General features: G+C 51.0%; 1 protein-coding gene across 3 annotated transcripts in view; it reads left to right on the forward strand.

Moving 5' to 3' along the window:
- btbd8 (BTB domain containing 8) overlaps window positions 1–26,270 on the forward strand; it is a 32,998-nt gene that overhangs the window by 1,168 nt on the left and 5,560 nt on the right. Inside the window, exons 3-17 of one of the 3 annotated variants that reach the window (XM_088597725.1) lie at window positions 3,027–3,203; window positions 5,160–5,299; window positions 5,607–5,724; window positions 7,424–7,513; window positions 9,617–9,697; window positions 10,181–10,277; window positions 12,917–13,005; window positions 13,660–13,762; window positions 15,016–15,198; window positions 19,080–19,265; window positions 20,322–20,451; window positions 21,769–21,830; window positions 22,626–23,301; window positions 25,102–25,189; window positions 25,807–25,937. In XM_088597725.1, the coding sequence (XP_088453851.1) occupies window positions 3,027–3,203; window positions 5,160–5,299; window positions 5,607–5,724; window positions 7,424–7,513; window positions 9,617–9,697; window positions 10,181–10,277; window positions 12,917–13,005; window positions 13,660–13,762; window positions 15,016–15,198; window positions 19,080–19,265; window positions 20,322–20,451; window positions 21,769–21,830; window positions 22,626–23,301; window positions 25,102–25,189; window positions 25,807–25,937 (2,351 nt within the window). Of the gene's footprint in view, window positions 1–3,026; window positions 3,204–5,159; window positions 5,300–5,606; window positions 5,725–7,423; window positions 7,514–9,616; window positions 9,698–10,180; window positions 10,278–12,916; window positions 13,006–13,659; window positions 13,763–15,015; window positions 15,199–19,079; window positions 19,266–20,321; window positions 20,452–21,768; window positions 21,837–22,625; window positions 23,302–25,101; window positions 25,190–25,806; window positions 25,938–26,270 lie in introns of all 3 variants that reach the window. The other 2 variants (XM_088597723.1, XM_088597724.1) reach the window with 2 other exon arrangements.

Consider the following 26,270-nt stretch of genomic DNA (forward strand, 5'->3'; position numbering starts at 1 on the left):
CCCTCGTGGCCCTGAAACCCCCCAGTCCCTGGGTACGACCCCTGTCTGGAAGGACTGCTGGAAGAGCCGTGTCAGTGGCTTCTGAACAACATCTCACATCTCCTTGACTACGGCTGGTAAAACACTACCTGGGGACTCAGCACTCTTGAGTGCTGCCAGTGCCCGGAAGACTCCTGCGTCTTCTGTGCCGATAACTGCTGAGTTTCAGTTTAAGACCCGAGCCAGGCCTCTCCTGTGTTCTGTTGCAGAGGTATAACAAAATGGGCAGAAAGTCCCAGGTGGAAACTGGCTCTGGAGGCCAAGATCAGTAAGAGGTTTTAATAGCGAGCTCTGTTTTTCTCTGCCTCATGCATGTTAATGAACACGTGAGTCCATCAGCTGTGCCCCTTGTGGTGTCTTAATCAGAAGTTTCCCAGTTTGCTTTGTCTGAGCAGTGGCAGGAGGTGGTGAAAGGGCACAGCTGGACAGTAGATGCTTTTTAGAGACCCCTCCCCGTTCACTGGTTTTCATTTTCTTATAACAGAAGGGAGAACACGGGTTTTGCATTTTGAATTTATTATTATTTCGGTGGTGAATGAAGTTCTGGCTACTCACCTGTGAAGGTGGCAGGTGAGGTGTTTGCTCTGGCTGGTGCTAGAAGAGCCAGCTGTGGAGACACCCCGAAACCCTGCAGAGACCGGCCGGCCTGTCCCACTGCGCCGCGCGGCTCCCCTGGTCCGGTCTCTCTCCCTCCTTGGCATCTGTGCCGACCGCTTCCCTCAGACGTGCCTCGCTGACCCAGTGCTGGTTCTGAGTGGGTCCCGCGGCTCCAGCAGCCCCCCTGCACACCCTGGAGTGGCGAGAGACCGCGGTCCAGAGGTGTAGGCCCGACTGCGTGTCTGCCCAGCCGGTCAAGCGTGTCTGATCGCAGGTCTCGCGTGAGATTTGGGCAGCAGTTAAACCACCTGTAGGACAAGCAAACCGGCTTTGACACAAGAGTGTTGTCCGTCACACTGAATTGTTCTATTTTTGTACGTACTGGTAGAAGGTAAATCCCACTGGCATTTGCAAAGATGTATGTTCAAGGACTTAAACTTGATATTTGTTTATACTAAATTCTGCGACTAGACCAGGGTGTTTTTACTACAATAAATAAAAAATAGGAAACAGATTTGAGAAGATTTAATTCTAGTCCTGAATAAGTCTATCTGCAAAGACTTGTACATTTAAATATGTGCTGAATGAGTCACTGGGCTCAAGTGAAAGGGTTCTGCTGGTTGTCTTGGGTGTTTTCTAGTGGTCAAATTCTGCTTTTTCACCGGTGTGGAAACATGACTGGTGTCCCAGTAGTACATCAAGACGGGAGCCAGTTGGATTGTCCAGTGCAAGCGCACTGGGTGTCCAGATCCCTTTTCAGCTCTCTTTCTGTCCTGGGATCACTCACCCCGAGGGCACAGCGTTAGAGACGGGAGGGAATTTTATTTCATTTTGCCACCCTGTCACACCTCGCAGCTGGGAGTCCTTGGTGCTCAGTGACAAACCTGCCCCTCCGATTCAGCGATGTGCTGTGAGGTCCGGTCTTCCAGCCGGGCCAGGGAACAGTAAACCGTGCTGTGTGCAGCCGGTCCGGTTGCTGGCAGGAGTTCCCATGAGCTTCGTGGTCTTGTTCTCCCAGCAGCCCGCGGGCTCAGACACCGCCGTGCTCCAGGTTTCTTCTGTCTGGCGCTGTGGATCACTGAGCATGTGGAGTTCATCCCACTTCGCAGTCTGTTAGGGGGAGTAATCAACTTGGGGTTCTGTTTACTGATGGATTTTCAGTTTGTTTGTTTGTTTGTTTGTTTGTTTGTCATGAGCCTGATAGACTCACGGCGATGCCCCAGCGGTTGTGTGCTGTCACAGGGTTTTCGTGGGCTTAGTTAACGTCATTTCTGGCGGAGTTAGTAGAATGGGGTTCGGAGGCTGGATTTGCACATGAAATCTCCAGTCTTTGACGCTTATACCACTGTTCTGCTGGAGGCTTTCGTTGCATTTCTTATTAGGATAAAATCATCATTTGTTTCATCCCCTGCTGTGTCGGGCGCAGACTACAGTTTCCAGCTCAGGCCATATGTCTGGTTTTGTTATAATCACCTAAGCCACTGTAAAGCTGTGTTGATGTTCTATACCTAATGAACACAAACAATATTTTTTGCCTTGTGAAGTTCAAATCCCAGCTGGCTCAGCTTATGAAGGGAACATCAAAGCGTTCTAGCGGAAAATGACATCCGTCAAGCGCATTGCTCGACACGTTACAGTTTGCTGGAGGCCTTGTCAGAGAGTGGCTGTAAAGTCGGCAGTGTAAATGCAGCGCTTCATGTGACAAAAGACAGCAGGCTTGCTGTAAGGAAATGTCCTTGTGAAGATAGAGATGGTTTGAAAGATGATGCAAGATATTCTGCCAGAGGAAACTACCTCCCCTCGCCTTTCTTTCCTCTACAAAATGCTGGAAGATGCAAATATTTCTGTGTCCGGATTGGTTGCGCTTAGAGATTCAACCCCCTCGCCCTCCTGCCTCCCCGTGCTTCTACAGACGGTGGCCGATGTACAGTATGAAATTGAAATTATTAAGGGTCATCACCTATCGCGTAAAGAAAAACCATCCCAGAGTGTTTCACCAGCCTGAAACTGATCAAGCAGAATGAGGATGTAGCAGAATGATAAATGTATACTTTAATAAAAGCAGAGTGAATGAACAGAGTTCTTGTCTAAAAAATAAGCTTCCCACCTGGGTTTGAAAGTATCGTGCGCGTCGCTGTCCACAGCCCGGGAGAGGAACACACTCCTGCTCTGCACGATCAGCACCCCAGGGACACGTGCCTGGCCCGGAACCAGGGACCAGTGACTGTGTAGGAGCTGGAGAAGGAGCATCACAAGCGGGACTGGGAGCTGAAAGCATTCAGAGCTGTAACATGTCAGGGGTGGGATTTTGACTTTGTCCCTGAAGATAAGTGATTGTTCCGCAGCTGGTGTGCAACAGTTTGACCCTCTGACGTTGCCTCTCTCCCCAGGCTGCTGACAGAGGAGTCCCAGACAGACATAGTGCTCCGTGTCGGATCCGCGACATTCCGGGCCCACAGAGCCGTGCTGCTGGCCAGAGCCCCTGAACTGCTGCAGGACTCTCAGCACAACTCCGAGTGCATCCAAGTGGAAAACTTTGAGCCCTCCGAATTCGAGAACTTTTTACGGTATTGTTTTCAAACATTGTTGGTCAGTGCACGGGGGATAATTTTCTTGACAGCCTGTCTCATCTTAGAGCTGTTGCTGTCTAGGTACGTGTGGGGAATTTCAAACTCCCCAGCAAAAATAGGGAAATAGAGGGTGTTGGTGTGGTTTTCAAGTTGATTTAGTGTGTTGGAGGAATTCGAGTAGGGAGCTGCGTCAGCATGCGTAGGCTGCACAGGAACAGGTAAGGGTTTATTCCACGCTGAAGGAAAGAGAAAAGAAAAAAAATATTTTTACCTGTAACAATTTTCACCAGCCCGTACTTACCCTCACAAGAGGGTCTGCTGGACTCTCATTGCAGATTTGTCCTAGTTTTAACGTTGGAAGGAGACAATTCTATTTGAAAACAAGCACTGCTGTGTTGTCCTGAGGTGTTCCACCTGAGCTCTCCGTTCTTTGATTGGTTTGATTGATACGTCGTATAAATGTAGTACTGCTTTTCTGTCCAGCCAAAGCTGTGAAGGTGTGAACCTGGAATGAATAGCATGTTCTAAGTGATCTAAGTCAAGGAAGACAGGAGGTCTCGTCCTGAGGTGACAGCATTCCAGCAGGAACACGTGCTCCTGCTGCTGCTTGTGGAGGTGGATCTGTGACTGACCCCTCACACCTCGGCAGCACTGAGCATCTGTGGGGCATCTGGGGCTGAGAGACCCCTGAGCAGGCACAGGCCTGCCTGGGCTGTAGCAGAGGAAAGAGACAAATAGACATCTCCGTTACTAAATTAGCACTACAATTACAATGTCCTGCATTGCTAATAAATCTTTATTCTTCAGTATGAGTAAAATCTTACATCTTTCTTTTAATATTGCATCTGCTTTTATTTTGATTTCCTGCCTGATTTGCTGTGCCCATCATAATTAGTCTTTTTTAGTCATGAAAAGTATCTCATATCGGCAGGAGTGGTTTATTTTCAGGGTGCACTGATAAGAGATCGCAGTTTATGATTGTAAAAATGTGCAAATTATTCCCCCACTTATATAGAATAATGCAATGTGTGTGGGTTTGCCACTCAGCCCCTTTGTGCAGAGTGTTTGTTGTGCACAAGCTCTCTTCAAGCCCTCAGGCTGGAGTGCTGTCAGGAAGTGCTGAGATGCTACAGTGCCATTACTGTCTCGCATGGATGATGGCTGATCAGTACAGGTGCTGCAAGGCAGCACAAATAGGTGAGCATGGTATTACCACTCTTTGTGTGAGTGGGGCAATTCAGGAACCCTGCGCCGGGTAAGGAGGCAGCCTCCTATTGCAAACACCTGCTCAGGTGTATAACGCTGCCCTGGGCTAGGACTGTTAGCCCTTCATTTGCTCGTCTATGAACAGCATGTTGCTCCATTGTACTTTTTGGACACTCAATCTGTATATACCTATGCACATTTTGCACATATATTATTGTTTTTACAGTGACTATGATCATATTTTGCACACACCTATGTATTTATTTTTATTTATTTTATTTTATATTATATTTATTTTGTATTACTGTACGTATTCAAATTATTTGCCTATCCTGATGTCTGTTTTTTTTTGCTCGTCTTGGGCTGGACTGCTGTAACACATCAATTTCCCTTCGGGATCAATAAAGTCTTATCTATCTGTCTATCTATCTATCTAGTTCTTGCTGATCTGGATTGTGTGCACATCTGGCAGCTGGAGGAATCTTGAAGGCAGCAGAAAACAGCCTAAATGAATCGAATCTAAAAAATGCATTGACTTTTGTAAGACGTTTTGATCAGGTGTAAGAGCTAGTGTTGCTGTATGAGATCTTAGGTATGTCGGAATGCCCTTTTGCTAGTGTGATCCCGTGTGGTCTTGCTCTGTGTTGCCAGCCCCTGTTTCCTGGGGTTCCTCGCAACCATGTGTGCTGGCACGTGCACGCAGGGGGATCTGATCTGATCTGTGCTGTCGCTCCCCCGCGCCTGCAGGCTCGTGTACACCGCGGACCGGAGGGTGAGCCCTCCGCGGCCGGGCGAGGAGAGGGCCGGGGGCGAGGAGAGGGCCGGGGGCGAGGAGGTGCCCGATGCACGCCGCAGGACAGGGGCCACGGAAGCCAGCGGTCTCTCGGGTGAGCCCCCGTGTGCTCGGTCCCGCAGCCTCCTGGCTGCTCACTCGGGCCCGTTATCTGCCCAGGGGTCTGACTGAGCCTCGTGATTGGCTGTTAGGGATCTCCATTCGGGACCCTTGAAGAAGAGGCACTTGTCTCAGTGGAGCTCAGCTCTCTCCTTCCCTTAAAGTAAAACCATTCACTGTCAGTCCCAGCAGCACATTGCATGCAGTTTTACAGGTGTGTGTATTCTTTCATTTGAGTCTTTGCTGTGATTACAGAGAAGTGTCTGCATTAACACCTTTTTTCTTCTGTGAACACCCCTCAGACACCGCAGCTCTGGAGCCGGCCTCTGTGCTTGGAGCGGATCTGCTTTCGCTGTTTAAAAGCGGAGAATCCTCCGATATCAGCATTCAGGCTGGGACTCGTGTGTTCAGAGCTCACAGGTACAGCCCAGCCCGATAATATTCTGTTTAAACCACTTTTCACTGCACCTTAACACTTCGTGCTCACTGCTGTAGGTCCGTGTATCTGCCTGTGTACAGTCCAGAGTGTTTTTCATCATTTGGGTCAGGTGGGACCAGTCGTGGCCAACAGAACAGAGCAGCTCCTTGCCTTGAGGCTCAGCGGGGCTTGTGAAGCGGACTTAATAAAGCAGTGTTTGAGCACGTGGTTGTCCAGAGCTTCAGGAGACCCCTTCCCTGTTGCTCCAGCTGACCTGCAGCCACAGTGCTGAGAGCTCAGCTCTGAAATGTCTGTGTTCTTCACAAGAGGCAGAGCCTAACAGCCCTGCAGTTAGTGAGAAATGAAGTAGCGGTGCAGTTTTTCAGTTACCACTGAGATCAATTCAGTGTCTCAGGAGCTCAGGCCTTGTGAGTGCTTACGTTATATCAGCATGATTGTCTCGGAGCTACTGTACAGCCGTCAGTGACAAATTGCACCTGTTACCAACCCAGTTCATCTGCCGAGTAGTGTTGCTTATTCCTGCAGGAAGTAAAGTAAGTCTGGGGCTCAGAGAGGCTCAGCCAGTGCAGCCACAGCCCTGCAGTCTGGGCGGTGTGGTTTTAACTCCGTGCCGTGAGCCTGCGGAGGTCTCCAGGCTCTCGTTTCCAGGGAGAGCGCAGTGGGGAGCCGGGGGGATCCGTTTCCGAATTGAAGGAATGTAAAAGGGAATCTCCTTGCTTTGATTTTTAAAGGTTTTAATCATCATCTTCCAGCTAATGCTGAGCAAATACTTTCCTTGGAGCCTGTTAGTGTGATGTTTGGTTAGATCTTGGGAATTTGTGGCTGGAGGTGACGGATAGTGTTCCGCCTCTTTTGAAGGGTTGTGTGTTTTTTCAGGTCAGCTCTGTAGGATATTCTGACAAGTGCTTAAACACGGCAGACATGACACAGACATTCCCCAAGAACACTCATGTAAGAGCCACACGCAGCGCGTTCATTCCTAATGTGAAGCGTGTCAGGGCAATTAGAAACCAGGTCCGAAACGGGTAAATAACAGAGTAATTCCAGTAATTCCAGAACGACTGCAGTGCCGCTGGCTTGTGTGCAGCTTGGACTGAACACCGGTTGTCTCCCAGATGGGTGTCTTTCATAGCAAGAAGATTTTGCTGTCGCACAATGACAGCTTCCAAGCTGGCATGGCGACAGATACAGGGAGATGTCTGTGACAGGACTTTCTACAGAAATCTGTACCTTCTGTTGTTAAAGGCAGATATTAAAATAACATCCGGCTTGGGGTGTTCCGGATCCTATTCAAATCGGGAAAGTTTGCTTTTTTTTTTTTCCTCTCCTCTGCCTTCTTTATAACAGAACTCCCGTGAAGAACCCATTTAATTTACGGATTGGCCTGTTTTAGCTGACATGGTAGAAGTCAGTTGTTTTTCTGAGTTAGGTTACATTTTGCAAAGGGATAATTCAGGATATCCAGAAAATATAATCTTGCATGTGTTCAGTATGTTGGTTATCATTTAGTAGATTTTATGCTCTTTTAAATGGCTGTATTGAACTCTTCAATAAGGGCGTGTAGACTTTTGGTATCCACTGTATAACGGGCAGGTATTGTCATGTGAGTGATGTGCCCAGCTCCCTGCATGGTGAGCTCACAGGTGTGCGTCTCTCTGCCCGGCTGCTCTTCCCCTCCAGGCCTGTCCTCGCGGCTCGATCCCGGTACTTCTCTGCCATGCTGAGCGGGAACTGGCTGGAGAGCTCCCAGCAGCTCATCGCGCTGCACGGGTAGGTCCTGCGGGGGTCCCCGACGGGGGGGCTCGCCTCTGACGGTCTCAGCAGGTCTGCGGGGTCACCAGTGGGCAGGGAGTCACACGGCCGCTCTCGAGACAAGCCTCCACACCGAAGTCAGCCAGTTTGTATCCGTGCTGTAGGTCTCGCCTTTCAATCCAGAGCCTTCTCAAAGCTCTTTACGTGAATGATCTCAACCAGTAGGTGGTAAACAGAATGGAGCATGTCAATACTTTAAACATGTATAAACGTGAGATTTAAATAAGGAAATAGGTTAAGAATTGAAGGCCATGAAAATGTTTCATTGAAAATCTAATTTATTTCATGATTTCAGGCAGGGGATTGGAGTAAAGAAGTCTGTTAGTGAAGGGCTTCGGCAATATCGATGCCCAGTTTGTAAAAACGTGCTAAAACGTGAAATGGATCTGGTGTATTTGCCACTGCAGGAGATTCATCTGCTTTTCTTGTTCCACCACGCAACCGTTTGTCTTGAAGTCTACGAAGCTGGTTGAGCTATTAATGCATCAGCCGGCGCCCGCTGTTTCTTTCACGATTCATTTCGAATGAGCAGAGCCATTTGTAAATGAGGAGGTTTTACTTAATATGATATAACAAATATCTGCACTGTTATAAATTTGCTTGAAAGAATCTCGGCAGATGCTTTCTTTTTTTGAGAATGTTTAATGTTCCGAAGCAAACCAAACAATGTCCTTTCGGTAACTGTCCTGTGATTGCCCACCGCCCTCGCTTTGTAATGGGCACACCTGGAGGCCTTCAGTCTTGATTGCTCGGCCCGTCCTAAGAGAAGCGATGAGCCGGTAGGTCTGGCTTTGCTGGAAGAGATCGGTCTGCGCCCTGCCTTGCTATTGCTCGTCACCACGAATCCTTGTACACGCAGAGGCAGGGCGGCTGTAGTCTGTGAGCCGTGATAGATTAGGTTTAAGGATTTAATTGTGATCCAGCTCGCTAGAACCTTGGATGACATAATGGGGAAAAAATCTACCATGACTGCTGATAATTCTTTGCGCTAACTTGCTAATTGCATTTCAAGATGGTCACACATGGCTCATTCATCCCCTTTCTGCTCTAGTGTAGAATCGAGTGGCAGGTGGATAGAGTGGAGTTTAATGGAATGGCTGGCAGACCTATCCTTCTTATTTCGTGTGGATTGGATTACGGATAAATGTGCCTGTTGTTGTACTTGTGTTTCATATTTTTGCAGTATGTGTTCTCCTAATAATAATTCTCTTTACTTCTTGATCTATAGCATCAAGGGAACGCTCTAGGAAAAAAAATGTTCTTTCTACAGTGAAAAAGATACTATTTGTTTTGTTTGCTGTTTTGGGAGAGGGTGTTTTTAAAAGGTAATCCATTACTATCCGTTAAAGTTAAAGGTTTGAGGGATTCATTTTTCAAATTAACAACAATTCAAGGGAAATTTATTTTTAAGAGGTAATTCATCACTTTATGTCCTAGCTATATAATGCTACATTAAGTGCATAGATCACTTCTTTGTTATGAACTGTTAAAATAATTTTCCCCCAACCTTTTGTTTGTTGTAAAAGGTAATCCCTTGTAACTGGTGATGGTTTATTTATAAAACTTACTTTCTTTTGCAATGTTTGTGTAAAAGGAAAAACATTCTGTATTTGAACAGACCTTTTATTTCTCTTGACGTGCTGCTATTTAGAAACTTGCTGCTCTTTAGTTTTAAAATTCTCTGTTGTGTATACAGTAAAATTACATCCTGCGGAGGAACACTATACATGGTCATGGCTGCGTCGAATACATTTCTTTGCACCAGCTCTCTTTAGCTAAAATAGGGGCTTTCGTGACATAACTGTGCAGAGGCTTAAAGAACTGTCAGACTGGTGACTGGACAGTGAACGATGATCAGTGTATTTGTGGTTTAATGCTCACTGATGCTTGAGGGTTATTAACCTGCTCGTCTGTTCTGAGCAGAAGAATGCTCTGGTCCGTAGGCTTGCTGCGGTCGGTCAGACTCTATCATTGACCTTCCCAGTGTGGTTGTGTGCTGGAAGCCACAGGCTGGGTAAAAGGTTGAAATGAGTCAGACTGGGCTGTGCTGCTGTGCTGCAGAGTTGGCCCGGCGGAAGTGGAGATCCTGCTGCACTTTATTTACGGAGCTCTTCTGGACCTGCCACCGGGAGCCAACGTCAGGTAGGCAGCGAGCGTGTCTCTCTAAATTCCCTTGGTGAATGTTGGGATTAACCTTTTGCGATTTTTATTTCTTCTGTGCAATGGCAGTAATGATTCCCAGAATAGTCAGGGCATTAATCCTGACCCGACGCCATCTGAGCTCTAAATTTCCCCAATAAAACCCTTGTTAACATCTTTCCTCAGGCCTAACTGCAAATAACTGTGCATGGGGCAAAAGCCTTTTTCTTTGTTTCTTCACTGTGGAAAACAAAAGGAAGTCTGTTTTCTATAAACACTTCTCATTTTAGAGTTTGGCTCCTGGCAAATTGCTTTTGCTCTCCAGAGTGCAATGCTTGAACGCAAGTGAAAGCTCGATACAGCAGCTGACACTGCCTTTCACCTGCGGCAGCCTCCGCTGGGCCGTGACGGAGGTCAAGGTCCTTCAGCTGGCCTCGCCCGCTCTCTTACTTGCCCGTTAACCTGGAAGTGTTGCTCTCTTCTCAGCCAGGTGCTCTTCGCGGCCAACATGCTCCTCCTGGACGGCCTGACTGGTGTGGTGGAGTTCCTCCTGCTGAGAGACTACTGCAGGTTCTTCCCCGAGGTACCCCTGCCCGTGGCTGTGCGGGTCTCGCCGGGTGTGGAGTCGCCCCGGTTTGGCGCTGGTGTGCACGCGGTTGAGAAGCCTCGCTCGCTGTGCCGTCGGGATCGGGGCGCCGCCGCTGTGCCAGCCTGCCTTGAGCCCGGCTGCCGCCTCGGGAGTCTCTGAAAGAGCTCCGATTTTTACATCTCGAGCGCCGGGTGGCAACTGAAGCCGCACAGCTGCTCCTGAGCGGTGCTCTTCCTCTGATGCCGTGCAGTGTTGGGGACCGTGGCAACACGAAGTGCAACGCACGACACTAAAAGGACACATTCTTGCCACCCTCTTCGGTGGTTTTCGAGCATGCACTCCGCCTTCACCTTTTATCCCCCCAAAACGGCTTTCTAGAGATGTTCTTAAAATAAACTGTGCAGGTTCCTCGGCTCCAGCCCTGTGCCCTCCAGGGGAGCCTCCTCACGGCGAGCTGGGGCAGGGGTGCACCCCTCAGGGAGGGGTGCAGAGGGGAAGGCGCTCTGGGCTGAAGCTTAGACATCGTTGCCACAGATCCGCTGAGGCCCTTCCTGTAGGGAGTGACGGCAGATCAAGGTAGCAGGTACTTCAGAAATCAGTGAACCGGAAACTGCACAGTAAGGAGCATCACGCCAGGAATGCTGTTCATGGGCAGACATGAGCGGTTGTGAGGATTGCTCTAAGCCTGTTTGTGGAAGGTTGTGACCTTCCTCTCTGCTTTGTCACAGACCTCAGCTCGGGGGCCTCTTGTGCCTGTGAACGGTAGTGAGAAGCGATTACTGCCAGAGCAATCAGGACTGTGTATCAGTGCATTTCTGGGGGACTGAATTGAATGCTGCGTTTTATTAGAGATGTGAATCCCGCAGTCTTATTGGGGTACAGTTTGAAAGGGGTACAGGCTCTTCTGTTTCTTGGGCTGTGTGCCTTGCTCTCAGAGGTCACTGTGTTTGTTGAATGTCATTGCTCTAAAAGCCTTTCCGTTCCTGACTGTGTGGGTATGAGGCACCAAGCATACAGGGAACTCAGGACAGTAAGTAGGTCACACAAAAGATGTGTTTAGCTGTCGTTCTCTGTTTTTTTTAATGCCCCCATCTCTTCGTTTCTGAAATAATGTGCTTTGTGAAGAAGTTATTATTCTAGTTGCAGCCTTGTACAGTGTTTTGGAGATTCTGCGAGCGGCGCTGTGTTCATTGTCAGATCCCAGAGGTTAAAGCCAAGTGGGTTATCAGGAGAGAACCTTCTGTTAGAACACGTAATGGGATTAGATGTTCAAAGCAGTGTGTTCTGAAAGGGGGGGGTTCTGCACTGAGGCCCGGGATGCTGGTACTCCTGACACTGTAGAGGGCCTGGTCTCCCACAAGCCTTTTACCACATCTGATTCGTTGACAATGATGCGACAAAGCTGATTTGTTAAAGATCACCGTTTGAATAAATTTGCCCACAGCATACTGTAGCTGCCATGTGCAGAGTGTCTGTGTGACCGTTACATGTGAAGGATCCAAGTGCAACCCGTAGTGCAGTGACTTCATGGAGCTTTTATTGGACTGTTCAGGGGCTAGAGGAAGCCGCTCCGGGCCCGATATTTGTGTTCTGCTGTGCGTGCGAAGACAAAAGAAACAGCCCTTCAAGTACACTAAAAGCGACAGTGCCAGTTCACCTGCTTGTTACTGCTGTGGTGCTGGGCTGTGATGAGGACCCCTCAAAGAGAGGGGCGAGAGCCGTCTCCACCAAACGAGACAGATGAGCGCAGACGGCAGGAAAATGCTCACTGGTTTTTCAGTGCATATACTGAATGACTGCCATTTTTTTCTGTTTCACGTGTACTTACTGTATTTTTTTTAATACAGGAACAGCCTCTTTTCAGACACTAATAAAGCATGTAAACATTTAACACATTATTCTTGCTCTAGCTCCATGGTAATAATGTGATAAATGCGTTCAGTGGTTCTTGTGTCTTCATAGCAGAGGTATCATTTACAGACTCTGTTTTTAATTCTTTTTCATATGTGTGAAATTACATTGTCATGCTTGTAAATACTCTGCATGGGTTACGGGCTGAGCTGGATTGTCTAGATCTTGTAAATTGCGAACTTTGTTGAAAAATTCATTGTGTACACTTTATGAATGTAGATGGCTTTACTGCTAGAAAATATTACTGTAGGTCGTTTTAAAATGCAGTCCTTTCTTCCGCTGACAAAACCCTCGGCGATGGGGTCTGCTCTTTTGAGAAATGACAGTCTGGTAACTGTGAGACACCCCGTTCTAGTTAAAGACAAAGGGTGAAACCCGTTTTGCAAGTTTCGGTGCCAGTCAGTGGGGGAAAAAAGACAGACATCCCCTTTCAGGAGCAAACAAAAGCATTTCTGTATAAACCTGCAGGTGATGTGATTAGTAACGCCAGTGCATTGATCTTGCTTCGTGTTCGTGATTTTCCATTTGTGGCGCCAGTAGTAATTTGACGAGTGCTGAGCACGGGCTCTCGTTCTAGGCGATTGTTCGTTCAGTCGTTTAATCGACTGTTCCCCGGGCTTATCTGGGGTGGGAGTACAGCTGCAGTTTCCGAAGCGCGTGCCGTGAGGGAAGATGGCAGCAGAGCCTCACACCCTTCCTCTCTCTCTGTGGTGCTTTTCCAGCCAGGAGACGGTGTCCAGAAGTCTATCGTTGAGTGCCTGTCGATATCTCATTCCCTGGGCCTCCAGCACCTCTATGGTCTGTGTTCAAGGTGAGTCCTTCTAAGCTCCGGAAGGCGACACTTTATTTAGCGAGCACGGCTCCGAGTGCCTCGGGTCACTCCTGCGTTGGATCGAAGGTGCCTGTACCTGTAAGAAAACACGAGTGGGGCTCAGCAAAGTGATTAGTCCTCCAGCTGTGAAGCGGTGTTCGGAGATTTGAAGTTCAGCTCTCCCCGTGGCTCTGCAGCCTCTGTCTGCCGGCGACTTGATTGATGGATCTGAGCATATGAAGCTCGGCGGCCCTCAATACCGTTGTCCCAGATCAGACTAGGTTGGTTTTCCCTACGTGGCAAGCTCCTTGGGCTGACGACAAAATCCATCAGATAAAAGGGGAACGTCAATAAATGGGACGTAAGTGGAAGGCCACAGAACTGCTTATTGACCGTGACGGCAGGAGAGGACGTTTACTGAGGTTCAGTGGCTCTGTGAAAGCAGCCGGTGGCCTTGCGAGCTGGGCACCTGTGCAGGGAGTCGAGACAGGACGGCCCGTGACTCTGCGCTCCTTCCAGTGCACTGCTTCCCTGGGGCAGGCGTGGGCCCAGGGGGCGGAGGGGGGGCTGACCGGGGCGTGAGTGACACCTCCTGTGTTACTTCTTAATGGTGTTTTATCAAGCTTTCCTTTCTGGTCTGCTTTCCATTTCCAGGTGGATCGTGGATAATTTTGTGAAATGCTGGTCAGAAAGAAGCTTTGGTCTCCTGTCGCCTGCAGTCCAGAAGGATTGTCTAGCTTGTCTGGTAAAGACCATGGTATGTCTCCCAATCACGCCTAAAGCTGCTTGAGCCAGGTTGTGCACGATTTTAGCCCGAAGAATTATTTGGCTCAGCTGTGGATATGCAGGAAATGTAGTTTTCCTTGATAATTGTCTCTCTACTGCTTTGTAATTAACCCCCAGTGCTGTAGGGCACTGTTGCAACTGAGATCAGCACTAGCAAGCAAGAGGATTTGAGTATTCTTAACTTCTGCTCGTGCCGTCATGAACTGTGGAAAGGTTTACACAACATATTCCTGTTTCTCCCAGCTCAACCTCACGCATCCTCGCAGACATCCCATTTTTTCACTCACTGCTTCCTTCTCTCTGCAAACTGATCTTCTAGTTCGCATTCTGACAGCGATGGAAGAAATGAGCAGCATGAGTAACAGGAGCACCATTAATCTGATTCCCAGTAATGACCAGTTAATCAGGTTCGAAAACAATAGGGGTATTGAACGGCAAAGCCATCACCACTTGTAATGGAGTCTGTCTGCATCCTTTCTTCCTCGCTGCTGTAGACCACAGTCCCCTGGGCTGCAACAAAAGGAACAGGCGAGCTCAGCTCCAAAGTACACACACTGCCAGATTGCAGATTGTTGTGCTCTTCTGCCACAGCGACAGAGCTGTCTTTTAATACCAGATCCTGGGTTCTTGTGTGCAGGAACACTGGCACATCTAGATCCTAAGCTGGGCTTCTCCTAGTGTGGAATGTGGCCGAGTAACATTGATGATCATTCGTAACAACAGTAATAATGATGGTGATGATGAAAAACTCAATATTTTGTATAATGCCTTTCATCAAATCACTGTAAGTAAATAGAACAAAGAGAAACAATTCTAAAAAGGAAAAAAAGGAATTTAACATTTGCAGAAGCAAATATGAAAAAGAGTAAGTAGGTCAGTTGTTTTGAGACTCCTGCTCAATCGGGGCTCTCTTGGTCTGGTGCGAAGCCCTTGCAGACGCCTTGTAAGTATCGAGCAGGGCTGTAGGGTTGAAACAGATCTGACAGGGACGCTGAGGCAAGGTATCGAAGGCTTAGTATTTTCGTTGGCAACGTCAGTACCGTGTTGCTAACAGGTAAGCCCTGTAAAGAGTGGGGACCTGGAGTCAGGTCATTTAGTCAAATCATGGGCAGAGTAGGAGATTCCGGCACTTTCCAAATCCTCTGGCTCGGCAGTATCGATGCACAGCAGAGAGCGAAGGTGGACGCCCCTGACGTTGTCTCTTCCGTCTGCCTGTTGCCTCAGAGCGTGGGGAAGGTGGTGCCGCTGCTGACCGGCAGCGAGCGCCTGATGTCCTGCCTGCCCGCGGTCAGCTGGGCGAAGCAGACCTCGTCTCTGGCCGCCGCGCTGCAGGAGGAGTGCCTGCGCTTCGCTGCCGCCCACTTCCCCGCGGTCACCAAGACCGGGCCCTTCCTGCGGCTCCATTCGGTAACGCCTCTTACCTGTTGCTCTCTGACTTTCCCCACAGTTCTAGCCAGTGTGCATTTACCCATCTGCGACGTGCTGCTTATATTCCTGTTTGAACATTTGGGGCCAGGCTGCTGTTGCAGAGCCTCAGTCCCCAGTCTCCTATATCGAATAAGTCTCAGCTGCGGGTCCAGATCGACACTTTCTGTTGGCCCTGGGCTAAAGGCTTTTGTGAGGCCTCCAGCTAATAAGTCTTTTATTCAATCTGAAACACAGCCGTAACTCTGCTACAGAGTCTGTTAATGCTACACTAAACATGCCTTTTGATCAAGATGAGGTGGCTTCAAAATGTAATTCCGAGGTGCCTGGGCACTTTCTGGTTTTGGGGGGATCCCAGAGTCTCATTGTCTCCCCTGAAAGCAAGCCCGTGCCCAATCAGAAGCCTGTGAACTGCAGGGTGTTCTTAAAGCCGTAACCAGTCAGTGCACTTGCAGATCTCGCCCAGCAAAAACACGCCCTTTCAAAGCTTGGGGCGATTTGCCCGTGCTGTGAAGTCCAACTATAGGGGGCTTTTGCTGGTGCTGGGCACCTTTTGCTGAGGTTTGTACTGTTTTCCAGATTTCAAAAACTCCCAGTTTTTTGTTTTGTTGTTGTTTTGACAATTTTGTTGAAATTGTCTGCCCTTTTGTGATCCTGTAAGATCCCAGCCTGCCACCTCAGTGCTGCAGGAGTCTGCGATAAATGCGTTCGCTGTGGTCATTTTCAGATGGGTGATCTTCCTCAGTGTTGGGATCTGAAATGTCTGGCTCGGGCTTGCCTGCTGTTTCTTGCTCGCTTGCTGAGTTAACATCGCTGCCCATCGCTGGCATGCTGGCCTGTTGCCTGTGTTTTGTTGGTTTTACTGAAGCAGCTTGTTCAGTTTGCTCATCTGTTGAACATCGCTCCCTAACTGCTCTGCACTGCAGCACAGATTCACCGGAAGCAAGCAAAAGCAGCAGGACAATAGGCTGGCAAAAGAGCTTTGATTTTCTCTTGCATGTTTCCTTGCATGTCTTTATTTTCTGGGGCCCCAATAAGCCCCAAGACCCTGGGGGCAGTACCTAAAGCCCCTGTGTTAATCCCAGCCTGCTCAGATCAGACCACCCTGCCCATAGCCAAGATCCTTGTCTTGGAGATTGCTGGGAAAAAAAGATAACGGCTTTTATTTTTGTGCTGGGGAGGGAGCTAGATGCACACACAGTTTTAATTTCTTTATATGACCTCTTGGTTCATGATTCTGTATTTGTCCGCATCTAAAACCATATGAAAAGAGAATGGGGCGATTTTATTTTTATAGCTTGTTTAACATTAGCAAGAGAGAGAGAGAGACGGGCTCATTAGCTGAACCTTTTCTACTGTTCTACTGGCTCTGACTGTGTGCCTTGTTAACGGACTGCAATGAGTCAGACAGCCAGAGTCCTCCTCCACCAGTGCGATGATCATGGCTGTCTGCTGAATGTACTCAACCAGTACTGTGTTACACGAACAGCAAGCTCTGTTGTTCTTTAAGCTTGCGTGTCATTATGGAAGGCTCTTTTTAATGGGAAGTTTAAAAACGATGATAGTGCTATAACATTTTAATCCTTTAACGAGGATGTTTCGAGCCGATTCCTTTGGTTTTTGTGATGATTTCCTCTGTGCTGCTGGATCTGGCGAGTAGGGATCGTGACAGGCACGTGATGAGGACAGACTGAACTGCAGGGCTCGGTAGGGTTGCTCCAGTGGAAGGCAGCTGCTGTAAAAACGGGTTCCCTCAAATCACATTATCCATGGTAACGCACAGACTAGCCGAACTAACAGGGCTGCGTGCGTGGAGGAGTGTGGGGGTTACAGTTGATCTGGAGCTGCCAGTGCAGAATTAATAAAGCCCTTGTGTGGTTGAAATGTGACGTGCATATTAAGAGTTTTTTTGACGTATCAAGACCTGTGTTCTGTTGCCCCAGCAGCAGTGGAGCAGTCATCATCTCTCGAGCTTATTCAGAAATTCACATGTGTAGCAACTGAACTCCCTCTGCAAGAAATCCATACGTTATAGGTGAACCTGCAAAGAAACAGAAGGGTTTTGTTTAGTTAAGTAGCCTGACTACAAAAATGTCAGTTATTCATTTTGAGAAAATCTCAGTTCTTTCTAAGTTTGTTGCTCTGACCTGTGGGTTAAGCAAAACCGTGTGAACAAAATCATTCTGGTAACAGTACCTATTGCTAACAGACTGGTTTTGTCTCCTTGATGTTACACTGTGATGGATGCAGGATAACTGGGATTCAGGAACTGGAACGTTAAACCTAAAAGTTATGGTTGAAGATATCATGAGCTATGTGTGAACCTGATGTATGATGATCATCTCAAACCATTGTTTGGGAATCGTTTTTGTTATTAAAATTAAAAAAGAAAAGTCCATAGAGAGCTGTAGGTGTGGAAGGTTTACCACGCTGTGCTGATGTCCAAATTCAATGCATCTTTTACACCTTTACTCAGGTAAACCTCCATACCGCCTGTGTATTCCAACATTTCAGCTAATGGAAATGTACGAACCAGTGCAGCTTCAATCATTTCCTCTTTGCTGTTCTGGGCAGCCTTCCTCAGCAATGGAAGCCTTATTAAATAGAGCAGGAACCCAGTTTGGAGCCGGAACTGCACAGTTTGTGGCTTGAATGATTTGTCCATTACGATGGGTGAGAGGTCGTCTGTGATCGGGCTGACGGTGCTGTTTTGCACCCTGAGTTGCCCCGGAGTGGCCAAGGTTTTGTCCTTATTCCCAGGCCGTCTGCCAAGCTCTGTGCCTTTTAGCCTCATCTACAGCCGACTACACTGCTCATGCTGTTCCAACTGACAGGATAAGATCAGATCACTTCATTGGCCATATACAATTTCTTGTGTTAGGAATTTGTCTTTTCGCAGACCCCAGCTTGCTCTCCGTGAGACACACAGACAGGGAGAGAAGCTTGGGGTCAGAGAGCAGGGTCAGAGCCATTTATATGGCGCCCCTGGAGCAGCTGGGGTTAGGGGCCTTGCTCAGGGGCCCAACGGAGTAGCATTCCTCTGCTAGCCCCAGGATACGAACTGGCAACCTTCCAGCCACAGATCCTTAGCCACAGAGCCACCGCTCCACACCCCACCCCAGACAGACCCGAGTCTTGGACAGTCTGTTTTCCCTCCAGTCCAATAAACACAAAGTTCATCTGCAGTACCTCTGTAAGGTGCTCCTGTTATTTTGCCTTTTTATGAAACTTGTTTTATTTTTATTATAAATTTGGGAAGTATAGTCTGTTGAGCAAAAGAATGAGTGTGAGAGAGATGGTACATCTGCAAGAGCACCAGTCTATTGAAGTGCGTTGGCACAAACTGCAGTCCTGGAACACTGAATAGTACAGCAGACTGTTCATGACGTGGACTCAGCTCAGCCCTCAAGGTTACTGCAGCGTCACACAGAGCGACAGATGTCTGAAAATCAGTGCACAGCACAGTGATTGGTGCCAGACTTACTGAGGAAAGGTATTTCCTCCAGCGTTTTGTCATTCGGCTGTAGTGCCGATCAGAAAAATCTGTCGGATTAATGCAAGGTATTGTTTGTTTGTTTTTTCAAGGGAAGGACAGGACCACTGCTTAAGGTGAAACATTCACCTTCTGAAGTCTGCAGTTCCTGAAAATGTGTATTCCCTTCATGGGTTAAAGAACATTTCTAGAATTTATTCCACATGTGCTTGAAATATCTCAAATCTCTTGTATCTGATATGCAGTAGACAGGATAAAAGCTGGGAAAGAAACTTGGATTAACCTGAACTTCTGTTACATATTTTATTACTAGAAAGATGCTATTATAAAGTTGTGCAGAGATCGGTTGCCTGTGTTGTTTTTTTTCCAGACTGAAGAATTCAACTGCGATCCGCGCGTTAGGAAAAAGATCTATTTGTCTGTTGAGAACAGCATTACTGTGGACAACTGCTGTGCTCTCTTTCTGGCTGTGGACAAGCTGATCGGTGAGTGCGTGCCAGGCGGCCCTCCGAGACAGGAACAGGAAGAGGACACCCAGCTGGGAGTCTGGCACGAGGTACTGCAGGTCTTATTCCGGTCTTTTTGTCTTCGGGAAAGCAGCGTGGAGGAAAGCCGGAGTTCGGCATAGTGTGAAATTAGCAGCCACGCGACGCTGCTCTTGATTTAGGGGGCTTTGGGAATTTCCAAGCTCCTGGGCCTGGGGGTCTCATGCTTGCTCCGTGTGGATGCTTGTGCTGTTGTTGAGTGAGTTGGATGTGCCACTGCCTCTGGGAGGGTGAAAGTACCCAGCTGTGACCAGCTCCTGGGTCACGGTCTGCGTGTCCGTGAATGGAGAATCCGATCCTGCACGTGCTGCGGCGTCTCTGCAGTTTCCTGTGCATTTTAAACCAGACCTCTTGCTTCTTGTATTTTCTGCAAGCAGTGCCTTTTTCTACACCGTGCTGGGATCCACAAGACTTTTCAAAAACAGAATCGTTCAGATTTTTGCAGCTATTTTACCGTGACAGGTGATCAAAAGAAATCTGTTTAAAAAAAAGCTAGAATTTTTTTTTTAAAGATTTATTTATAAACTGCAGTTCATCAAGTCTGTTATTTTTACTTCTTTTCATTGCGGAACAGTCCTTCATGTGGGTTCTGGAAGGACTTACAGCTCGGCCGCGTGTGTCCTCTTTTAAAGCGCTTTTCTGGACATGTGACGGCGTGACCAGGAGTAAACATTACAAGCCGTCTTGAACTGCTCGGTAGCTCCCTGCAGCTGTGTGGCGGCGGTGCTTTGCTCTGCTAGTTTAATTGCTCCCATGAGTGCGTGACCTTGGTGCGACACAGCTGTGTGAGCGTGCAGGAGCGGCAGGCAGGCGGCCGACCGGGCGAGCGGGCCGCTGAATGGGTGGGCGCGGCCACGTCGTAATCGGGCTTTCAGGCTGCGCTGCCGTGAGACCCCCGCTGCTCTTCCTGCGCGGCTCCGAGCGGCAGACAGTCCTTTAATCTGAGTGATGACATCAGCGATGGAGCTCAGGGAGTAAGCAGATTCCGGGAGGAATCGGGGGGGGGGGGGGGGGTTGCCGTGGCGACGGGGCTCTGAGCCGCTGCTGATTCGCTCCTCCGCCAGCAGGGCTTTCAGGACGAAGCCCAGGCTCTGCGTGTGAAGCTGTGGACCTTCCTGCACCAGTCCTTCTTCGCTGTGCGGCACACCGAGGGATGGAGCCAGCTGCCCCGGGAGCACCGGGAGCTCATCCAAGCAGGTACGTGCCTGGGGGGGGGGCGGGGGGGCGGGTGGGCTCCAGCCTCCGTCGGGCGCCGTCGCCCTTTGAGCCGCGGCGCTGGGCTGCCGTGGAAACGGCAGCGCGCGTGCAGGCAGACGGAGGGCCCTGAGGAGAGCGAGCCGGGAGCCGGCGGCCGGTCCTGGGTGTGTGGCTCCGCTCCGGGGGCAGGTTCCGTGGTGAGCGCTCCGCTGGTGAGCAGGAGAGCGCCGTCACGCCCGTCTGGAGCACGTGCTCCTCCTGGGAGCCTCCCCCCCCCCCTCCTTTTTTTCTCCGTTCTGATTTCGAACCCAGTCTAGATGGCATCTCTTCTGCGTGTGTTTACATATAGGAAGCAAGCGCTGAATAATGTATTGTGTACACGGCTTTTCGACATGACACTTGTGAACACGGGACATGAATTATTAATCCCGGAGAGTTCTGATGCCAGTGCTGGTGCTTTTCTTTCTGCTGGATTGTCCCCCCCCCCCCAATCAGGAAGCAGACACGCACGCACACACACACACGCACGCACACACACGCGGATCGCGGAAGGAGTGTTTGTGACACAGGAGCCTCTCGGGGGCTGGCGAGCTGTCCCCCCCCGTGCCCAGCCAGTGCTTTGCCGCGGGTCTGGAAGCCCGTCCAGTTCCTCTCTCTCCAGCGTCGATCAGCGGTTTGTCTCGGCCCACCTGGGGTGCTGATGGAGGAGGCTGGGTGAAGAGCCTGCCGAGATTTGTTGTGCTTTTTCGAAGCTCATTTTGGCGATTTAGCTTTCGGAGGCAGGCAGACGGGCACCCCCAAGCTGCAGGAACGAGAAGAAGCACAAAGGAAAAGGGGGGCTGCGTGTCTCTCCCGCGGAGCCCGGACCGTAGGGGATCTCTCGTGTTGTGCAGCCGGTGTGCCCCCGTGCAGCCAGGGGTGTCTGGGGGGGCCGCTCTGAGGGCAGAGCTCCCCCGTCAAGAGAAGGATGGACTCTGTCATCTTCCCCTTCAGCACCACCGCTCCGCCGGGCCGGGGTGGAAGATTCCCGAGGAGAACCGGGTTGCTGTCGTAGGCGCCCCGGTGGGCGGCGCTCCTCCCAGTGGGCCGGCGTCTCCACGTCCCCAGTACCTTCCCAAGGGGCTCGGTGCTGAAGGAGCGGCTCTTCCTCCCTGTGTGGTCCTTAAAACCCGGAGTGTCTGTTGGAGCTGGGCTGCCGTCTCCCAGCTCGGCCCCGTCAGTCCGGCCTCTGGAGTCCGAAGGTCCCTCTCGCTCCCCCTGACCAGGCTGTGAAGGGGGAGTCTCATCGTTGTGTTGATTGTTCTTCTCCCCGTTCAGCTGCTGTGGACAAGGGGGACGGTAGAAGACTGGGCAGGAAACCCGTATTGACCAGCTCACAGGTAAAAGTGTTCCGTGTCCGTTTTAAAATGTACTTTTTTAAATGCATTCTTATTGATATTTATTTTAGAGAACTGGTTTCTGCACCCGTTCTCCCCTGCCAGAAGCATGAGCGTGTCAGCTTGGCGACTGTACCTTCAGTTTTACAACATAGCAGTTGGAGCTCTGAATCGGAGGGAACATGCAGCATATTTTGTATTATTTTGAACTTGTTAATGGCTGGTTTTACAAATATTTTTTGAAAAATAGTGTCTTAGCCATGAGTCTGGGACTATTGATGTTCATCTTCAAACCCATGTCAGCCCTGTACGAAGAAGGCAGGTCGTTCGGCCGCAACGCAGGTCGTTTTTCTGCGTTCTCCTGTCGGATGCTCTGTCCTGGACACGGGCAGCCACAGCAGGCAGCTCTGCGCCGTGCCGGGCTCTTGTGGCTTTCAGGCAGTGTGATCGCAGGCGTCCGTGCAGCAGCGCAGCGAGGATGAGCATGCACTAGCAATAAGAGCGCAGCGCCGGGCTCTAGAAGATGTGAGCTCTTGCAGTTGGAAAGTGAGCGAGAGGAAATGTCCTTCCTTTAATCTCACAAGATGTCTAATTGAGCTGCCCTTTCTTTCACCACCTATATGGGTGTCTTACAGTTCCCCATCACGGGACACATCTGCTTCTGAGCACAATGGACAGATTGTATTCTGCGTCCCTGCTCTTCCTCACTGGGGGGTTTTCTTGACGAGTATGAACCCCCCCTGGGGTCTCGGTGCCGCAGCAGCCCTGCTCACTCTCTCGTCCTGCTCTCGCCCGCAGCAGCACAGGCCTCTGAAATGCCCTCGGGAGCCCCGGCTCGCGTGTGAGGATCCCGCGCGGCGGTCCCGGGAGAGGCAGACCCCGCGAGTCGCCCGGCGTCCCGCCTCCAGCCAGCAGGGGGCGATGAAGTCGGATGGGCTGGGAGCGTCCGGACCCCCCGCTCCCGGCAGGGCCCCCGGGAACAAGGCGGGGGAGCCAGACGCCCCCAGGGCGAGGCCCGGCGCGGACAGGGTCAGGGGGGCGCGGGAGGCCAAGCCCGCCGACAAGTGCGCGCCCACCAGGGCGCGGGCGGTCGCCAAGGCCAAGCTCGACGGCAACGGCGGCGCCAAAGCCGAGAGCCCCGGCGCTAAGCCAACCGCCAACGGCCCCAAGAGCGCCCCCGAGGGGAAGGCGGTCCGGGACCAGGACCGGAGAGCCGGCCCGGGCGCCAGGCCCAGGGCCACCACCACCGCCGCCGCGCTGGCCAAGCCCCACAAGGGCACTTCAGGGAAGGAGTCCCCGCAGGGGTCCCCGGACTGCCACCCGCTCAGCCCCGGGGGCCCGGCGAGGAGGAGCGCCCACCCGCAGCCAGCTGGGCCGGGAGAGGGCCACCCGCCCCCAGCGCCCGCAGGCGGCTCCGCGTCGGGCAGCGCCACGCCGGAGGACAGCTCCAGCAGCCCGCAGAACAGCACCACAGGTCCCAGCATGCTCCTCTTCTCCCGCTCCCGCCGCATGTCAGCATGAGTCTCCCCCCCCACCTCCTCCAACAAGAGTCTCCCCCCCCCCCCCCCCGGCGTGAGTCTCCCTGTTCTTCCTTGCGTTACTCTTACTTGCCAAACCTTGATGAAGTTGCAGTGTGGGAGCCGAAGACATGGAACAGAATCTCTCATTCACAAGCACAGGGTCTCGGCTCTCTGGCCTAAAGGTCTGTGATAATGCAGGGGAATGTTCATTCAGCCTGACTCTGTAAGAAAGCTGCATACAAGAGTGTGGCTTTTGCATAAAAGCCTCCCCTCTGCTCCATTCTACTCCCAACTCCTCTTTTTAAATTCAGAATTGCCAGTTATTGTTTTTTTATTTACCCAGCTGATTCAGAATGGCCTGTTTCCTCACGTCTGGGCTCCTCCAGCCCTTCCCCCTTCAGGCCGGCTGTAGTGTAGAGCATCAGGGGCCACACTGCCCCCTGCTGGAGGCACAGTGCAGATTGCAGGAGAGGCACACTCCCTTGCAGGCCTGCCACAGAGAGCCCTGTCCAGCTACAGCTTGGTGGATCCCAGTAACAGTCAGCTGGGGACATGTCCCGGACTCGAACCCGGGCTTGGCCTGCACCTGGGCGAGCCCCTTTATCAGCTGAGGCTCTCCTGCCTGGTCTTAGCCCTCTGTTTTTCCTGCCTGTGTCTCACGTGGCCGCCTGGGCCCCCGATAGAAGCGTGTGGTTACAGCGCGGCGTCCCCGGAGTCCGGAGCTCGCCGTCTGGAGCTGCGCGTGGGAGGAGGCAGTGACGCGTTGATGAGGGCGGGGGGTGGCCCGTGCTGTGCCGCTCGCTCGTTAAAGAGTGTAATTGAAACATGAAAACATTCTATCTTATTATCTCAGCACGTCTGATGGATAGATCTTTTGTGCTCAGGTTGATGTTTAATAAGAACCCTCACTAGCAAAGAGAGATGCACTGATTTTGAATTCTAGACTGCGCAGTCTCATTATCTGTTTATTAGTATAGAGCCTCAGACGTTATTGATGCCGTCGATAATGCCTTCTGATTGGCACAGGTCCTTTATTACAGGATTAGGGAGGAAGGACTTGATTTAAGAAGCGGTCTTAGCTTCCAGGAAGCACAGCTGGCAGCCCGGTCGGCCTGCTGTTGCGGTCTGCGTGGTCTGGGAGTGGCGCCCCCTGTCCCTCGGACCCGGTCTGTTCCGCTCCTCCTCCAGGAGGGGTCTGGCTCTCAGGCTTGTTCCGGCGGCCCTGCCAGCAGCAGCAGCAGCTGCGGGAAGGGGAGCTGAATTTCAGCCGGTTCCCGTCTTCGCCCGTTTCTCCCAGACGCGCGGGGAGCAGGGCAGGACTCGGATGACTGCTTCCCCTCGGGTGGGGGACTGGTCTCTGTGCCAGAGCCTGGGCGACAGGCGCCATGTATGTAATAGCTGGGCAGCCTTGGCCAGCAGGTCTGTGGGTGGAAAGCAAAGCAACTGCAGTGAGAACGTGCAGGCTCCACACAGACAGGTGCCTCAGTTGAGCCCAGGATCGGTGAGCTGCGAGGCAGTTGCTCTGTCATGCTTCCCTAGAGTTGATTTGCCATTAAATATTGTGCGATTATTATTGAGTTTGTTAAGGTTCTATGCAGGATAAAGCAGTACACGGTATAAAAATACATTCAAACCATTAGCCTATTAAAATGTCTGTAAGTGTCTTTTCTTAGCCCGCCCACAGAGAGTAATTCTGCTTGGGTATGGCGTCGTGCTGCTGAACCGCTTCCCCTCACTCTCCTCTCTCTCTGCAGCGGAGAACAGGCCGAAGGGCGCGAGCAGGACAGCCGGCAGACCCCCAGCCAGCCGGACTCACAGGCCTGAGCCCGCCAAGCCCCACAGGTGAGGGAATTCCCAGTGCCGCTGCCTATACTGCCCCCCTGTGGAGAGCTGGTGAACACTCGGGTTGGACGGGGAGAATTTTGTCATGTTGGATATTGGGCGACCTTGCTTAAGAAGTAAAAGAAACGTTGTTGGTGTTTGTCCACTCAGATTCCCTGTATATGTCACAAGGCCCCACGTGGTGCTCGGATAACATTCAGCGGCGAAAATGTGCAAAAAGTTAGAAGATCTGAAAAGGGGCGTGTACTTTTTCTTGGAACTGTACGAGTCGTCCCTGCTGTAATCCAGAATATATACCTTTATATATATATATACCTTCCACCATGTGCCAGAGGCCCATGTTATTTGCTTTAATTGATCTACAGTCCGTAAGGTGGAAGTGTTAATTATCCAACAGAACCCTTGATGTATAAACTGACAGCTGGAAAGCAGACAAGCCACTCTGCTCGGTTCTGGGAAAGCTGTCCGTCTCGGACGAGGAGCAGGGAATGTATTGTGTGCCCCAAAACAAGACCCCCCTCTCCGGCTGGTATCGGCCTGTTGGCGCTCAGGTCGTGGGTCTGCCGGCTCGGGCGGTGGCGTCCCTGCTGACCCGCCGTGTTGTGAACTGGTTCCAGTGTTGGCGGCAAGCCGAGCGCGAGGGACAGCGGCGCGGCCAAGCCCCCCGGCCCGAGCAGAGCCGCAGCCGGCGGTCCCGGGGCCCACGCGGACCAGAGGGTGAAGCCTGCCCCCGCGGAGGGGTGCAACGGTAAGATCCGCCGGGAGAGGCGGCCGGCCGTCGCTGCTTCGACACTCGACGTCACGGACCCGCCTGCGCTGACCTCCTAGCACCCCGGCTCTCCACGTCCGCCCCTTCTCAGACAGATGCTTCCCCTGTTCCGGCCTTCTGACCCGGAAACTGCTCTTCACAGGGAGAGTGCGAACATGCCTTTCTTAGGAGGGTTTAGGAGGTGTGGCGAGGGAATACCGTGAAAACGTCTGTGGTCTGTTGTCTTCGGATAGTGTCTGCAGCTCTGTGTGCGAAACAGTCGGAATGCTGTCTGGAGGATTGGGAATCGCAATAGGCCTTTTCCCTGCCGAC

The sequence above is a fragment of the Lepisosteus platostomus genome, chromosome 11, assembly GCF_059453375.1.
Source record: "Lepisosteus platostomus isolate fLepPlt1 chromosome 11, fLepPlt1.hap1, whole genome shotgun sequence".
Lineage (NCBI taxonomy): Eukaryota > Metazoa > Chordata > Actinopteri > Semionotiformes > Lepisosteidae > Lepisosteus > Lepisosteus platostomus.